Source organism: Rhamphochromis sp. 'chilingali' (genome assembly GCF_963969265.1).
Source record: "Rhamphochromis sp. 'chilingali' genome assembly, chromosome: 15".
Lineage (NCBI taxonomy): Eukaryota > Metazoa > Chordata > Actinopteri > Cichliformes > Cichlidae > Rhamphochromis > Rhamphochromis sp. 'chilingali'.
This window is the reverse complement of record NC_137942.1, coordinates 11,654,348-11,671,234: the sequence shown is the minus strand read 5'-3', so window position 1 is coordinate 11,671,234 and position 16,887 is coordinate 11,654,348. Positions and strand designations below refer to the sequence as shown.

Sequence of the window (16,887 nt, the reverse complement as noted above, 5' to 3'; positions counted from 1 at the left end):
TAAAAAGAAAACATAATACTTTGGAAATTTTCACCATTTATTGAGGATTTACAGAGTAAGTTGTTCATATTGTATGAACTCTTAAATGCTGCAACTAGATTGCATTTCCTATTCAGCCGAGTCACTTCCCTGAAAGCAAGAGAGAGATACAGACCATAGAGTTAATGCTTATAGGGATATACTGCAGTAGAAATAAAATAACAAAAAGTATTGCAAATGAAATACCACCTTTCCGACATCACGGCTCTTGGCTCTCAACTTGTTGACCTGGGACTCAGCAATGTCAGCACGCTCCTGAGCTTCCTCCAGCTCATGCTGGACCTTCCTGAGCCTGGACATGTGAGTGTTTGCCTGCTCCTCCTGTAAAGGATTTACAAAAATACTGACTTAGTTATAGGGGAGTCAATGAACCAAGCTGAAGCAGATTTGGCATATAATTGTAGTTGACTTACAGCCTCCTCAGACTGTCTCTTGTAAGCCTTGACTTTGAGCTGCAGCTTGTCCACCAGACCCTGAAGTCTGGTCACATTCTTCTTGTCTTCCTCAGTCTACACAAAATACAGCTGTTACTTTAGAGGTATTTGAGAAGAGACAAAGGGCACGTTTGCTTGTTGTTGGCAAAAGAAGACTTACCTGATAAGTGAGCTCTTTCACTCTCCTCTCATATTTACGGACTCCTTTAACAGCATCAACACCACGTCTCTGCTCAGCTTCAAGTTCAGCTTCCAGTTCACGGACCTTTAATGCCATGATAAAGAATTAACTTTGCTTCAAATATAAAGAAAAACTTAAATTCATATAATTTAATCAAAATATATTTTATTTTCAATTTCAATTTCAATTTATGTATATAAGCATGCAATATACACTTCATACCCTGGACTCCAGTTTCTGGAGCTGCTTCTTGCCACCCTTCATGGCGAGGCTCTCTGCCTCATCCAGACGGTGCTGCAGGTCCTTGACTGTGACCTCCAGGTTCTTCTTCATCCTCTCCAGGTGAGCACTGGTGTCCTGCTCCTTCTTCAGCTCCTCAGCCATCATGGCAGCCTAAAATAATTTTCTCCATTTAATTAATCTATTTAAAAATCTATGGTAAGCTTTTATTATCACTGAAAGAATGTGAAGTGTTTAATAGAACAGATTACTTAGAGAGTTAAACTCACGTCAGTGATGGCTTTTTTTGCTTTCTCCTCAGCATTTCTTGCTTCCTGCACAGCATCATCCACCTCACTCTGGATCTGCACAAAATCGGCTTCGAGCTTCTTTTTCGTGTTCAGAAGACTGGTGTTCTAAAGGTTTAGGAAAGATTATATGATATAAATATGTTGTAAGTTCACATACTAGATATTTACAGTAAATTTACAATGTATTTCCTAATTAAAATTACATTAGGTTAAATGTTTCTTAACATTATAAACAAACCTGAGAGTGAAGCAGTCCGACACGCTCGCTAGCATCAACCAACTCCTGCTCAGCTACTTTGCGTCCTCTCTCTGTCTGCTCCAGAGCGGCTCTCAGCTCCTCAATCTCAGCCACCATCAGACCATTTCTGCGCTCCACCATGGCGACCTGCTCCTTCATGTCTTCCTGTCCTCTGAGAGCTTCATCAAGGTGCAGTTGGGCATCCTGATGAAATAAATCAATCAATAAATAAGTACCTATTCTGTTTCTTTAACAAATGATCAGGAAAAAAGGTCACCTTGAGCTGTCCTTGGACATTCCTCAGTTGTTTCTGGGCCTCAGCAGCCTGTCTGTTGGCATGGCTCAGCTGAATCTCCATCTCATTCAGGTCTCCCTCCATCTTCTTCTTGACTCTCAGGGCATCATTCCTGCTCCTGACCTCAGCATCAAGAGTGCTCTGCATGGAGTCAATCACCCTCTGGCTGTTCCTCTTGATCTGCTCCATCTCCTCATCCTTCTCTGCCAGCTTCCTGTCAATCTCACTTTTGACTTGGTTCAGCTCAAGCTGAATACGAAGAATCTTGGATTCTTCGTGTTCCAGAGTGCCCTGCGAGATAAGTCAGATAAGTAACAAATACCAAGTAGAATCATCAAAATAAATAATATTGACATAAAAAATATTAAACCTCTGCTTCTTCAAGGGCAGTCTGAATCTCAGCCTTTTCACTTTCTACAGTCTTCTTGGCTTTTTCCAGCTCATGGATGCTCTTTCCAGTCTCACCAATCTGCTCAGTCAGATCTGAGATCTCCTCTAAAGTAGAAAAATTAACCAAACTGTTGTTATTATCTTAGATCCAGATCTATATTCTTTGACATTTTTTGTCAAGTTATGGGTGCATACGCTGCAGGTTCTTGTTCTCTCTCTTCATGGTCTCAAGATGATCCAGAGCCTCTTCATATGAGTTCTTCATCTTGAACAACTCAGTGCTGAGAGAACGAGCCTCCTTTTGGGCTCCTTCCAGCTCTGCCTGGCTCTCCTCATACTTCTGCTTCCATTCTGCCAGGACCTAGGTTTATATAGGTTATTCAGTTAGTTGTCATTATGGGTGTATTCCTCTTGTTAGTATATTGGTTATGTTTAAACTTTACTTTATCAAAGTTCCTCTGCTTCTTGTCAAGGTTGGCAGCCAGAGCATTAGCTCTCTCCACATCAATCATGAGGTCCTCCACCTCACCCTGCAGCCTCTGCTTGGTCTTCTCCAGTGAGGCACACTTGGAGTTCACAGCCTCAATGGATTCCTCAGCCTCCTGCAGGCGCTGGGCAAGCTTTTTCCTGCAATTTGCAAAAATTTGCTTGTATTAATTCCATTATGTATTAAAAGTAATACAGTATTACATTTTTATTCACAAAAGAGAAGAAAGCATTTATGTACTTGGCCTCCTCCAGCTCCTCAGTGCGCTGGATGGCATCAGTCTCATATTTGGATCGCCACTGAGCCACCTCACTGTTGGCCTTGGACATTCCTCGCTGCAGCTCAGCCTTGGCCTCCTGCTCCTCCTCAAACTGCTCTCTGAGCAGATCACAGTCATGACGTGCTGACTGAACAGCATGAGCCAGGGCGTTCTTGGCCTGGATTTTAATAATAATACATTTTAAATAATAATAAATAATAATAAATGTCTTTGCTTTTCTTTTATCTCTCAGAGAGCATGTTGACAAAGTAATGTAAAGTTATTCTAAATCTGAGATATAGGTTGTGAGATATAGTTAATGTGAGATAAGTTGACATTAAGTAACTTGCATTTATTCTTGTTTTCACTTGCAGATCCATGGTTCATCAATGTTCTTTTACAATGTATGTAATGCTGAATATAATACTTCTTTAATATGACATCTGGTACCTTCACTTCCTCCTCAGTATGTCGCTTAAGCTCTTCAATCTGTTGAGTGTAAGCCTGTTTGCCTCTGGTAAGCTGGGAAATAAGAGCTTCCTTTTCCTCAAGCTGACGAGAAAATTCACCTGGGCAAAACAGATTAAAGAAAAATACTTTTCATAACTGAAAAATCACCATGTATTTTAAACACAAACAATATCATCTGTTTGAAACTTAAATTGTTTCTGAACTTAAAACGGCTACTAAATAAAATACAGTTACATACTTCATATCTTTGGATACACACCATTCTCAGTTTGGAGTCTTGCCCTCTGTGCACTCATGTCGTTCAGCTGGCGAACATTCTCATCATTTTTGGACTTGAGCTCACTTAACTGGTCTTCAAGAGTTCGGCACATTTTCTCCAGATTGCCCTATAAATTGCACATAATTGTCATGACTCAAATCCAGGAAAGATATAACTGTTGCGCTCTTTCATTGTTTAGATAGCCGCTTTTTCTCAAAATTGCATACCTTTGCTTTCGCAACAGCCTCCATGTTGCTGGAGAGGTCATCAATCTCCATCTTGTACTCGCTCTTCTCTTTCTCCAGCTTCTGTTTGACACGCTGGAGGTTGTCGATCTGCTCTCCGAGCTCTGCTACAGTGTCAGCCTGCTTCTTACGGAGAGCTGCTGCAGTAGCTTCATGCTGCAGAGTTGATTCCTCAAGATCACGACGCAGTTTCTGGAACTCAGCCTCTCGCTTCTTGTTCATCTCAATCTGAGCAGCTGTTGCTCCACCAGCTTCCTCGAGCCTCTCGCTGATCTCTTCAAGCTCCCTGGAGAGGTCGGCTCTCTGCTTCTCTACCTTAGCCCGAGCTGCCCTCTCAGCCTCAATCTCCTCTTCTAGCTCTTCAATACGAGCCTTTAGGGTAATAACACCACAAAGACTTACTGAGTTGACATGTTTTAGTTTTACTGAACATAATATTCACCTAAAATAATGGTACCTGGAGTTCTTTGATCTTCTTCTGGAGCTGAGTACCAAGAGACTGCTCATCCTCAATCTTGCCAAGAAGCTGACTGATTTCAAAGTCCTTCCTGTAAGTGGAGAAGACAAAGAAATGACTCTGACAGCTCTGTGGCTCTTCTGAATGCACGTGTAGGAACTTTATCAGTGACTGTTTTTTACTTTTTGATTTTCTCATCAGACTGCTGCTTGTCATTCTCCAGATCCATTATGGATTCCTGGGCCAGTTTCAAATCTCCCTCCAGCTTCCTCTTGGCTCTCTCCAGGTCCATGCGGAGCTTCTTCTCTTGCTCCAGGGACCCCTCAAGCTATTAAAAAATGTTACATATTTTTTTACAACTGAATAATTCATAATAATATAAAAATAAGAAATCTCCTTTTTTAAAAAGATGATGTTTTCTTACATCATCAACTTGCTGTTCCAGTTTTGTCTTGGCTTTGGTCAGAGTGTTGACTTTGTCTTCCTCTGCCTGGAGATCATCCAGTGTTTGTTGATGGGCCTCTTGTAAGGCTTTCTTCTCCTTGGTTAACTTGGCAATTGACTCATCTTGAGATGCCATCTCCTCTGTCAGGTTTTTCACCTGACATAAATAATAATTGGGAATTTCATGGGAATTTCCCATGAAAGTTAATAAATTAACATGGCAAAATAAGACATTACAGCATATAAACATATTATGTGTATGTATTTTGGTGAAAACTACAATCACTATGAACTGAACCTTGTTTTCTGTGGCATGTTTCTCCTTCTCCACTTTGGCCAAGGTGAGCTCCAAGTCATCAATGTCCTTCTTCAGCTCAGAGCATTCATCCTCCAGCTTCCTCTTCTTAGCAGTCAGCTCAGCATTGATTTCCTCTTCATCCTCCAGTCTCTCACTTGTCTCTTTGAGTTTGGCCTCGAGCTGGATCTTGCTCTTAATGAGCCCCTCACACCTTTCTTCAGCATCAGAAAGATTCTCATTTTCCTGTGACAAGGCAAGAAATATGGGAATTATATTATTATAATATAGTATAAGAAGAATAATTATTATCATACTTTTATAAATAAAGAATATTATCATGTTTTTAATTACAGCAATTGAGCACAGTTCTCAGTTACAGCACATCTCACAGCCAAACACCAGCCAAAAAGTCATACTGATAAATAGACTAATATGTGGTTATTTTTCAGCTAATTGAGCATTATTATAATAGAACATGCATTTTCTCCTCCCCCTTGTTACTCACAGCTGCTACTTGAAGTTGCAGGTCATTCTTCTCCTGCAGCAGGCCGACCATCTTCTCTTCCAGTTCTTTTTTCTTAGCCAGAGCAGTAGCCAGGTCTGTCTGCATCTTCTCATAGTTCTCCTTCATGTTCTGCAACTCCTTCTCAGTCTCAGCACTCTTCAGAAGAGGCTTGATCTTGAAGTACAGATGCATCCATGGCCAGTTCTTGACATTCATGAATGAACGGATGTTGTACTGGATGCTGAAGATAGCATCTCTACAAAAACAACGCAAATTACCATGCTTTGATATACTGCTTTTGCGTAACATCACATGATATTTAAATAGTAATTTGACATATTATTTCTGAATTATACCTCCTCTCCATCATCTTCACAAACTCTTTCCTCATGAGGTATCCTCTGCAGAGAGCCTGAGTCATGGTCACCAGCTCAGCCAGTTTCTCATCTCTCATCTCCTCAAGAGTGCCCAGCAGACCAGCTTTGAAGAACACCTGTGTTGAAGTGAAACAAATTAGTTCACATGAATTAGTTCTGTTTAATACAACTGGAGGTTGTAAAGGTCATCATAAAGTGTACCTTTGTGTGCCCAAACATGTACTGTGTGTGATCCACATCAATGGAGCCAAGCAGCTTCTCTGAAGCTTTCTTGTTGTCGATGAACTGTCCCTCAGGGATGACGCTGGCATTCAACACTTTGTATCTGTAAGAAAATATAGTGATGTTACTTGGATTTTGCACCCATTGTCCTTGTGTTTTCCCTTTTCCAGTACCTTTGAAGTTATTTTAACTTTCTTATAAAGAAAACAGAAGTCACCTCTGCTTGAAGTCACCATAGAGGATTCTGCTGGGGAAACCCTTTCTGCAGATTCTGATGCCCTCCAGTACACCGTTACACCTCAGCTGATGGATGACCAAATGATTTTCCATAAGACCTGAAAGTTAAAAATTCATATAGTTTAAATCATTTCAATATGTCACTTTTAACATTTTTTTTAAATCAGTATGACTGTGTGCTTTATACCTGGGGTCTTTGACTCATTGGGAATCAGGCAACGAACAAAGTGAGGATGAGTGCTCCTTAAGTTGGTCATCAGTTTGCCCAGGTTTTCCTGGGGGGGGGGGGGGGGGGGGGACGGACATATTTAAACAAATGATAGCTGCTTAAAATAAACCAATACATTTGAATATATTTTTTTGTGGCGGTTCAAAATACCCTGAAAAGAGCAGACACTGTCTGGAAAGAACCACCCTTCTTCTTTCCACCACCCTTCTTGCCGCCACCAGCAGCATCTGTTGTTCAATACACTTAATTAAGAGAACTGAATAACTAATGCTATAGTGAGTGTTTTACAATAATTTAATTTTAAACCATATTTTCAATGAAAACAATAACTGTGTGATCACTGATTCAACTTCATTTCCTAGAGGAAACATATTTAATGAGTATTCACAAATGGTCATAATAATAATAATAATAATAATAATAATAATAATGGATTGGATTTATATAGCGCTTTTCAAGGCACCCAAAGCTCTTTTACAATGCCACTATTCATTCACTCTCACATTCACACACAGGTGGAGGCAAGCTACAGTTGTAGCCACAGCTGCCCTGTATTTTTTTTACATTATTTATTTCCTACCATCAGCTCCAGCATGGGCTGCATACAGGAAGCACAGCAGTTTGTTTGATGACTTCTGGTAGAGCTGCACAACTGAATCATTCAGTGGGTCCTTGTTCTTGTCCAGCCAGCCAGTGATATTGTAGTCCACTGTACCAGCATAGTGAACCAGGGCGAAGTGTGCTTCTGCTTTACCCTTTGCAGGCTTTGGCTTCTCAAATGCCTTGCTCTTGCCAAGATGCTGATCATACAGCTTGTTCTTGAAAGAAGTGTCTGTAGCCTTGGGGAACATGCACTCCTCTTCAAGAATGGAGAAGATGCCCATTGGCTGAAAAGAGAAGTTGTATTCAGGAAAAATCTGTATTTTAGTACCTAGTCAGAAACTGCCATTTTAGTCCTGAACGGCACATCTGAATGGTCTTACCTTCTCAATAAGCTCAATGCAGGCAGCCAAGTCCATACCAAAGTCAATGAACTCCCATTGAATGCCTTCTTTCTTGTACTCCTCTTGCTCCAGGACAAACATGTGGTGGTTGAAAAACTGTTGCAGTTTCTCATTGGTGAAGTTGATACAGAGTTGCTCCAAGCTGTTGAACTGTAGTAACAGAAAGCTAATTCATATCATGAAAAAAAATCATATTTATCTTTAAATCCAGTCTCACATTTTTGAAATGCTCACATCAAAGATCTCAAACCCAGCGATATCCAGCACTCCAATGAAGAACTGTCTGGGCTGCTTTGTGTCCAGCATCTCATTGATACGGATAACCATCCACAAGAACATTTTCTCATATACGGATTTGCACAGAGCCGAGACAGCATTGTTGACCTGGAAGAAGAGAATTCAACATTCTCCTAAATTCCTGGATAACACTGTAAAAAGTATTTTAAAATGAAACTTTTTTTTTTTTAATCCTTTCAATTTTTAAAAAAATTACCTGTGGGACGGTCTGACCTTTGGTCACAAACTCATTCCCAACCTTGACTCTTGGGTAGCACAGAGCTTTCAACATGTCAGCTGAATTCAGGCCCATGAGGTAGGCGATTTTATCAGCCACTGATTGGAAAAACAAACATGTTTCATTATGTAACAAAGAAATGTTAACACTATGGAATGAGCTAAAACACAACTAAAATCCACATTGATAGCAGTGCTAAAGATTTATTTTACATTTTATGAACAATTGCAGGCAGTCACTCTGCTCAGTCATTATATTAGTATGATATTTATCTGTCTAAATGGGAATGGTTAATGCTATGGATGTCACTGTAGTTCTAAGAGTTAATGTGAATTATTACTTCATGAGGATGTAATATTACAAAATCAATTTGATTACCCTCAGTGCCATCAGGTTCAGCCTGCTCCTCACGCTGCTTCTGCTTGAATTTCATGTTTCCATGATGCATCACAGCGCCAGTCAGCTTGTAGATGCCCGCCTTCTCGTCAGCACTGAAGCCCAAGATGTCAATAGCAGTCTGTAATCCAAGCACAGCATTAATTTTTAAACAAGTTATTGTGACAGTTTGCCTTTATTCTACACATTACCATCAACTTACATCTGTTGCAATGAACTCCTCCACATCATTGATACTTTTGACTGTGATTTCACCCTGACTGATCATTGGATAGTCATAAGGGTTAGTGGAGATTAGAAGAGACTCTAGAAGAAAGTAGAAGAAATGCTTGAGTGGAACATGGTTATTTCCTTATTGTTTTTTAATTGTGCAAGATTAGTGATTGACATAAGGATTTATATAACACAGAGAAGAAAGTGACTAGGTTAGGAAAACTGGGGGAAGAAAACAGTAAAACCAACAGTAACTTCAAGATTATTATATGTTAAAAACACAACTTTACACTATGAAATTATGTGAAATTATATGTTTGGGTGGGTGTAAGGATATAGTGGGTTGAGAAACAGAAAGAGAGAGAGAGAGGAGAGGTAGCACCTTAAAAAGTTATTTAATTAATAATGTTTTTTTTTTTTTCCCCAAACAACAAAAGAAGTAGCTTAATTGGAGTGGTTCCCAGATAAAGACTATTCTTTTGTTTAAAACAACTGGGGGTATGGAAAGTAATTTACAGTATGTCTTGTTCAGTTCATCACATACCCAGGAGCTCAGGCTTATGGCCTGTCATCAGCTGATAGAAGATATGGTAGCTTCTCTCAGCAGACAACTGGAAGGTGACACGGGACTTCTCCAGCAGATCTGTGAACAATTGTTGAATAGGAAGTGTGATGATCAAACAGTACAGGCATTTCATTTGTATACTACTAACTACAAAAGGAAAATAAGGCTAACTTACATGTTTCAATATCAGCTGAGGCTAGCTTTCCAGTGGAGCCAAAGTGAATTCTGATGAATTTACCCTGAACATTTACCACAAAATGTCAGTTTGGCTCTGGATAACAGTAGGTGTAAGAAAATAATTTTAGAGTCCAGAACACGAATACTTACAAAACGAGAGGAGTTGTCATTCCTCACAGTCTTGGCATTTCCATATGCCTCCAGCAGAGGGTTAGCTGCAATGATTTGATCTTCCAGTGAACCCTACACAGAGACATCAAACAGCTGTTTAAAAACAGCAGCAGCAATCACCTGTGACAAACACATTTGATTTGAACACAATTTTACCTGTATTTTTCCTGAGGATGTTTCAGCTTTCTTAGCTCCAGCTACTGCAATTGTTGCAAAATACTGGATAACACGCTTGGTGTTTACAGTCTTTCCTGCACCAGATTCTCCACTGGGGAATTAAAGCATGATTTTTACTTTGCAATACAATTATGATTTTTACTAAAGAAGTGTTCTTGTAATGTTTATATTATACTTACGTAATGAGGATAGACTGATTCTCACGATCTGAAATATAAGAGCACACGCATATTAAACCTACAGTTGACAATCCTCATTGTCCCATGCACCTGAATCTTTAATCAACTTTGATTTTACCAGTGAGCATGAACTGATAGGCATTATCAGAGATGGAGAAGATGTGGGGTGGAGCCTCAATCCTCTTCTTGCCTCTGTATGCCACAACAACCTGAGCATCGTACACAGGAAGCCACTTGTAGGGATTCACCACGACGCAGAAGAGGCCGGAATAAGTCTGTAATAACAAAGACACAGAAACATATATATAGTTGTTACTCAGAGAAAATACAAGCAAAGTATATTATGAGATTAAAGCTTACATAGATCATCCATGATGAAAAACGCTCTTTGAGGTTAAACAGCACGGCAGGCTCATTGAGGTGGGTCATCATTGCCATGTCCTCAATTTTATCAAACTTTGGAGGATTCATGGGGTGGATGTCATCCTCTTTTACAGTGACTGTCTGCATTTGAAAAAGAATAAAATTAAACAAAACCTTTTTTAACATAGTAAGGCAAGGCAAGGCAAGGCAAGTTTATTTGTATAGCACAATTCAACAACAAGGTGATTCAAAGTGCTTTACAGAGACATTAGAAACAAGAACAAATAAAAAGCATGATTTAAAATTGAATAAAACAAGCAAATAAACTAACTAACTAATTAACAAACAAACAAACAACAGTATATAAAATCAAAACAGATAAAATCAGAACAGTAGATAAAATCAGTAGTTAAATGTAAGTTTTGAAATTTAAGCTTAAAGTGTGGATTTGGTGCTTTATTCAAATGCAGCTGAGAACAGGTGAGTCTTCAACCTGGATTTAAATAAACTGAGTGTTTCAGCTGATCTGAGGCTTTCTGGGAGTTTGTTCCAGATATAAGGAGCATAAAAGCTGAATGCAGCTTCTCCGTGTCTGGTTCTGACTCTGGGAACTGATAAAAGACCGGATCCAGATGACCTGAGGGATCTGGATGGTTCATACTGGGTCAGGAGGTCATTGATGTATTTTGGTCCTAAACCATTCAGAGCTTTATAGGCCAGCATCAGAACATTGCATAATCCATAAAGTTGAGTCTAATCTTTTCTAAGAAAGTTGAAGAATTAATTGTTTTACTTACCTTTCCTGTAAGTGTCTCAACAGTTGCCTTGCCACCCTCTCTTTTGACGAGTTTACCCTTCACGTACATGTCATCAGCATCAGTTACAAAGTAGGCACTTTTGGCATCAAAAGGAGTGTTCTGAGCCTCTAATCTCTCTTTCTCAGGTTTTCGGAGGTAAATGGCTGCAGGGCCATAGGCCTGCATCTCTGCATCTGTGCTCATGATGGAACTTTAGGGGGCTGAAATTGAGAGGTTGAGAGGTTTTGTTTTCTTTGTTGTCTTTGTTTTCATAAACATCCCCATGCTAATGTGTGTGTTTGGAAATTGTTCAGATATCACAGAAAATACACTATAATGTACCTTCCTTAGTCCCAGCAGAAAACTGTAAACTCTTGATTCTGTTGCTTGAATCCTAATAACAAACCATCAACTGTTAGAGTTTGTATTGTTGATTGTCATTTATGCTTAGAAATATTTAACCATATATGCTTAGAGGTGTATAATCACTTGTGTAGTGATAGGATGTGTGATCTTTAGCAGGCCCCAAAGGCTTGGTGTGCATTCCAGGAATTGTCCGGTTCTCTCCCGTGCACGAGTAACATGAAGAAGCTTGCCTACTTGAGTCTTGCTTTGCAGTGTAATTATATTGTCTTCAACGTTCCAGCGAATAGGTTTATGCTCTAAAACCTATCATCAACTATAATAAATATGGGTGTCCATTAATTTCAAAATATACTACTACTACTACTGCTAAAATTATTATTATTAGTTGTAGTAGTAGTAACCGTAAACAATTCTAAAAGCATTAAAACGTGCAGTGTTAAATATCCCAAAGCTATGATAAAATTGTGTTTCACAATGCAAAATAGCTGAAGTTAATGTTCTTACCTGAGTTGGAAGCCTATCAGTTGCTGACTCAGACTGAAGCACCCTCTTTTATAGAGGGAGAACTTTTTCCTCAGTAGGTGTGCCTTGCTCAGTTTGGTCATGTATTCTTGCCATGTTGCCGTTAATCCCGTGACAGTGACAGTTGCTGTGATTAAACTGCTTTGCAAGAACATTTATAACAGAAGGTGGCCAAACTGAGCAGTCATAAGACACAGTGCTGATTGAAGATGAAAGAAAATTACTGCAAGATCGATTACTTTGAACGATAACACAGCAGATATTTTACATTTGATAATTTATATAACTTACAAGGCATGTAACAAGGCTTTTCTTAATTTAGATGTGTAAAATGCTGTTCATATAAAAGATGAACTCGATTTATGAGCATCAATGTTTTTATTAATAATACATTTCTATTATTACTTCTATCAATAATAATAATAATAATAATAATAATAATAATAATAATAATAATAATAATAATAATAATAATAATTATTATTATTATTATTATCATCATAGCAGTAGGAGCAGAAGGTATATTAGAAGTACTTTTTACTTTGGAGAAGCACCAAATGTCACTGGTGTACAGTTGCTCTTCACACATGTCAGATTTGGTGGTCCAATAAAAAAAGGGGGCAGCAAGTGAACAACTGTTCCATAAAGCAAGGTCAAAACATTCAATATAGATCGACTGATTTAAACACATTTTAGTATCAACAGATTAATGAGTCTTTTTCTCCTAATGCTCACTCATTGTATCATCTGATTTAGCTCTGTAATGTGTAGAACAGTTGTTGCGCACGTATCAAAGATTCTAACCATTTGTAGAAAATATATTCTTATAATATTTAATTAACATACAAGCCTGTCTGGTTCTTGCTTCTCTACAATGTTATTATTAATCATCCTAGTGGAACATGTCATGACACAGGCTGTGATTTTGGAGAAGCATATAAATGTCACTGGTGTACAGTTGCAGGACAAGCATACATCTCAGATGTCTGAACTGATATTGAGCGCCATTCCATAAAAGCTTAGAAGAGATTACATATCGTCTTGGAATGGAGTGGATGAACAGTTGCCATCTAGAATGGGATAAGACCCAAAATAAGACCTGTGGCAATAAACAAGATTTTAGAGATGCCAGGACTGTAATAGTAAAGTGAATGAAAACTATATCCGGGATTATTTTTACATTTAAGGCTTAGCTTAATAATAAATTCATAAAGGTAAAAAGGAAAACAAAGCTGTATTTTGTTTGTTTTTTTCTTTTTGCCTTTTTGAATTTAGCAATCCTTCATTCTTCAAAAGAGATGACCTTGAGGTATGTAATCCATATAACCTCTGTGCACAGGTGGGTTTTCAGAGCAAATATGCAGAACACGTGCTTCCCAAGTAAAGTCAAATGTCTTCAGTTTTTTTCAGTCACCCTTAATAGCATTTGCCATAGATGTTTTAAGATCTAACAGGGTCAACTTGCTTGTTAAAAACTTTGTATGCATGATCTTGATATAGTTATGGTTACACACTATTTCATACATATCATACAAATATAAATCTGTGATTCCATCCATGTTAATTTAGCAGCATTTTTTTTTTATTTCCTAAAACACAAAAACAAAAACAAAACAAATAAAGCTGTGCTGGGCTACCCTGAATACACGCTGTTTTTCATCTCTGGTGACAAAATGTAACAACAGTTCCAAATACACACAATTGACAAATTAAAGGAAAAGCACAAATGCATGACCCCCACAGTGAGGGGATCCGGTGGCTTTGTTTTGCTTTGGGAGGTATTTTGTTGACAATGTTTGGGCCCCCTTTAGAGGAAAGCCTTGTACTGTAAATCACTTAAGAGTTGTTCTGATTGATCACCTTTGTCCTGTGATGAAACTGTTATATTCTGATGGGACAGAATGGGAAGTTGGTTCTTCCAGCATGACAATTCCTTCATCCACATGGTGTGAGGGGTCAGCTAATGGTTTGATGCATTTGAAAATGGTATGAATCCGATCTCAGCTCAATGAAATACCTATGGGAGGTGATAAGCAGATATGTTAGACTGTATTCTCCTCTGCCATCAATAAAACAACAAATAAATGAATCCCTGCAGTAGAATTACAAAGACTTTCAAATACCAGTGTGATTAACCCCAGAGCAGAAAGACTCTAACCTGCTTCAAGTTGCAGAATTAGTTTTAAACTGACCTTTGATAGTTTTAAGTACGGTTTGAAGTTTGCATATGTATACAAATGTAAAGTTTTTAATGATTTCTTGCTTAAACTTTTTTATTACTGTGAATCCAAACATCATACAATTTACACTTAATCTGCTGGGATACAGTGAATAAAACAAGCCTTTTTTTAGAAGGTGCCAATGGGTACATGGGCAGAGATTGATTGTCCTGACTAATGTTCTCCTTTGAATGTCCTTGGGTGTGTAGATGCTTATAGATGGCCCTCTGCACTAAGCCCTAAACTGAGTAAAAACATGCCAACCATGTCTGGCAAGGAGGAGCCTAAGAAGCTTTAAAAGAGTGTGAGATTATTCCATGACGGGGTAGTAGCACTGGGAGAATGATGGGTAGTGTCTTTGGCTTTCGTTCTTTGACTTTAATCTTTGTTTTATGTTTTCAGAAAAAGGGTACAGACAGAGAAGGGGAACATTCTAGAGTGCCCCCTTTATAAGATAACTTATTAGTTTAATATGAAATGTAGTAACTTATAAAGTGACATAAAAATACAAGAAGGAAAAAGAAAGCTTGAAGAGGTGAGACTAACTATAAAACTCTCTATGTGTGCTTAACAATATTTTTGCATCAGATCATTAATAAGCTAATACTAATTAGCATGCTGGAACTGGAGCTATTATATGTTATATATGATCATATAAATAAAAAGTACAGAACACAGTTTTAACTGTTTGAGAATATTGTGAACTAAACAGTGCTTGCCTTCTTGCATACTTGTAGAATGTTTCCTATGAAATGAGAAAAAAATGCCTAACACTTCAGTAGTTTGAGTGAGAAAATAAATAACATTAAATTGTAGTAGTTTCACTCCTTGTTCAAGCAGACAATTGCTGCTTGCCTAATTGGTCAGTTATTCATTAGAGACATGCTAACAGCTTTGTTTAAAGGAACATAGTTTGTGTCAGTCATATGAGACTATATCTTTCAGCTGCTGGGTATGTGCACTACAATGCTCAAGCTAACCCCGAAAAATGTACTGGCTCACAAATTCACATCCTGCTAGTGTAATATGATCTCATAAATACAATCTGTCCGGGGGCTTGGAACACCTGTGCCTCCTCTGGTGCCAAGCACAAAAGCTCCTTTAACTGCATCTAATTAATACTTCCTTCATGCCTCCTGTAGCCTGCTGTGTACAATATTGAGTTATAGCCATGTCCTTCACATTGTAGTTTTCCATTGTAGCAGACACCCCAGCTGTACCACAAATAAAAATAAAGAAATAAGAAAACAACTGTCTTACATTATACTCCTCAAAGATAATATAATGTTGAGTAATACTATATTAATTATCAATCATTTTACAAACATTCATAAAGTTCTTTGTCTTGTTCTGATTCGTCTTTTTCTTCTTCTTCTTACCAACACTCACAGGAGCACTTCAATTACTATTGGCCTGTGTGACCTTTGATGAAAGCTGGGTTCATTTAAAATAGGTCACTCAGCAGTCAGCACTGTGTTTACAAGCAGGCTAAGTTGGCAACAAATACTGGTCCTGGTCATAAATTTAGAGCACTATTAGGATTCCTATTAATTTGCTGTCATACTGCTGAGCTTTCATAGCATTGACAATACTGGCCAACAAGAAGCCACAAGAGAGTACTTGGATTCTTGCAATGGTTTTCAGCTTATACTAAGCTAATTGTCATTCCAGAACAGCAAGTGCCTCACTGTTACAAGTGCCGTTGAGTCCCCGTTAAGTCCTAACATCTTCTTAAACACTGGCCTGACAGTGGTTGCTGTTGGGAAAGTTTTAATTACAGAACTTTATTATTTTCTGTTTACTTAGTTCTTCTAAGAATAGTAAATTGGAAAACAACAATAAACACTTCTTGGAAGCTTGCTAGGAAATTGCGAAATGCTTAAAATTTGTTTCACTATATTAAATAATAAAATGATTAATCCATGGTGGTGTTAGTCAGACTCAAATCTTTTAGTCATTTTTTTTAGCTTTTAACCAGCAAAGTATGTGTGAACAATTCTAATGCAATTATTAGCTATCACCTGAATAAAAAGCTCCCTTTCCAGCTCTCAGCCTGTGAACCGGGTACTCAAAACTGGAACATTAAGAGACATTAAGAAACATAGAGCCAAATTGCACTTAAACTGTTTTATGGATCAGTAGAGTACACTTTTCAACAAACATAAGTGTCATTAAATTGTAACTTTACTCATAAATCAGGTTTTTGACTTGGAAATGGAATGACAAAGAACAACAGTACAGTACAAAGAACAAGATACAGTACTGCAGTTTGACGGCAAGATCCTGAAGCTTGGTCACATTCTTCTTCTCCTCCTCAGTCTATACAGATTACTAACTGTAATTAAAAGAGAACTGACTCAGCTCCACATCTCAGCTTAGTTTCGACTTCTAGTTCCCTCAGCTGTGAGATACAACACACACGAACAATGAAAAACTCTAATTATTCCCAAACCCTACCATGCATTCATGTCCAGTTTATACAGATCATCATATCACACCTCAGGCTGACAAGTAAGCCATCAGCTTTTTCTTAGGGTTAAAAAACTAAAGTTCTGAAAGTTTAGAAAAATATGTTCACAATAAAATATTGTAAATAAAAAAATACAACTTTTAACTGTTTTCTTTTT

The 16,887-nt window shown here is 38.1% G+C and overlaps 1 protein-coding gene across 1 annotated transcript; it reads right to left on the bottom strand.

The window, feature by feature from the left end:
- Positions 1-23: 23 nt before the first annotated feature.
- On the bottom strand, positions 24-12,034 carry LOC308411252 (myosin heavy chain, fast skeletal muscle-like). The gene is made up of 41 exons (XM_080905121.1): positions 12,024-12,034; positions 11,496-11,547; positions 11,154-11,374; positions 10,354-10,497; positions 10,112-10,268; positions 9,994-10,021; positions 9,794-9,905; positions 9,617-9,709; positions 9,465-9,528; positions 9,269-9,367; positions 8,714-8,817; positions 8,494-8,632; positions 8,095-8,213; positions 7,836-7,985; positions 7,581-7,751; positions 7,178-7,484; positions 6,748-6,824; positions 6,556-6,643; positions 6,349-6,466; positions 6,111-6,234; positions 5,889-6,025; positions 5,533-5,788; positions 5,028-5,270; positions 4,710-4,886; positions 4,468-4,613; positions 4,286-4,376; positions 3,811-4,200; positions 3,584-3,710; positions 3,304-3,422; positions 2,835-3,031; positions 2,551-2,734; positions 2,303-2,468; positions 2,088-2,212; positions 1,700-2,008; positions 1,423-1,626; positions 1,164-1,289; positions 877-1,047; positions 634-738; positions 453-548; positions 229-360; positions 24-129 (listed from the first exon to the last, which is right to left on the bottom strand). Exons 3-41 carry the CDS (start codon positions 11,355-11,357, stop codon positions 109-111), a joined length of 5,820 nt encoding a protein of 1,939 aa, XP_080761247.1. The 5' UTR covers positions 11,358-11,374; positions 11,496-11,547; positions 12,024-12,034; the 3' UTR covers positions 24-108.
- Positions 12,035-16,887: the final 4,853 nt, after the last annotated feature.

What these genes read in the sequence shown, in the direction of transcription:
- LOC308411252 (XM_080905121.1), bottom strand. Translation starts at nt 11,357, where the DNA reads ATGAGCACAGATGCAGAGATGCAGGCCTATGGCCCTGCAGCCATTTAC. An exon ending in AATCAGTCTATCCTCATTAC is followed by an intron (nt 9,906 to 9,993) that starts GTAAGTATAATA and finishes TTAATTCCCCAG; the next exon opens with TGGAGAATCTGGTGCAGGAA. An exon ending in ATACTGAGGAGGAAGTGAAG is followed by an intron (nt 3,032 to 3,303) that starts GTACCAGATGTC and finishes ATTAAAATCCAG; the next exon opens with GCCAAGAACGCCCTGGCTCA.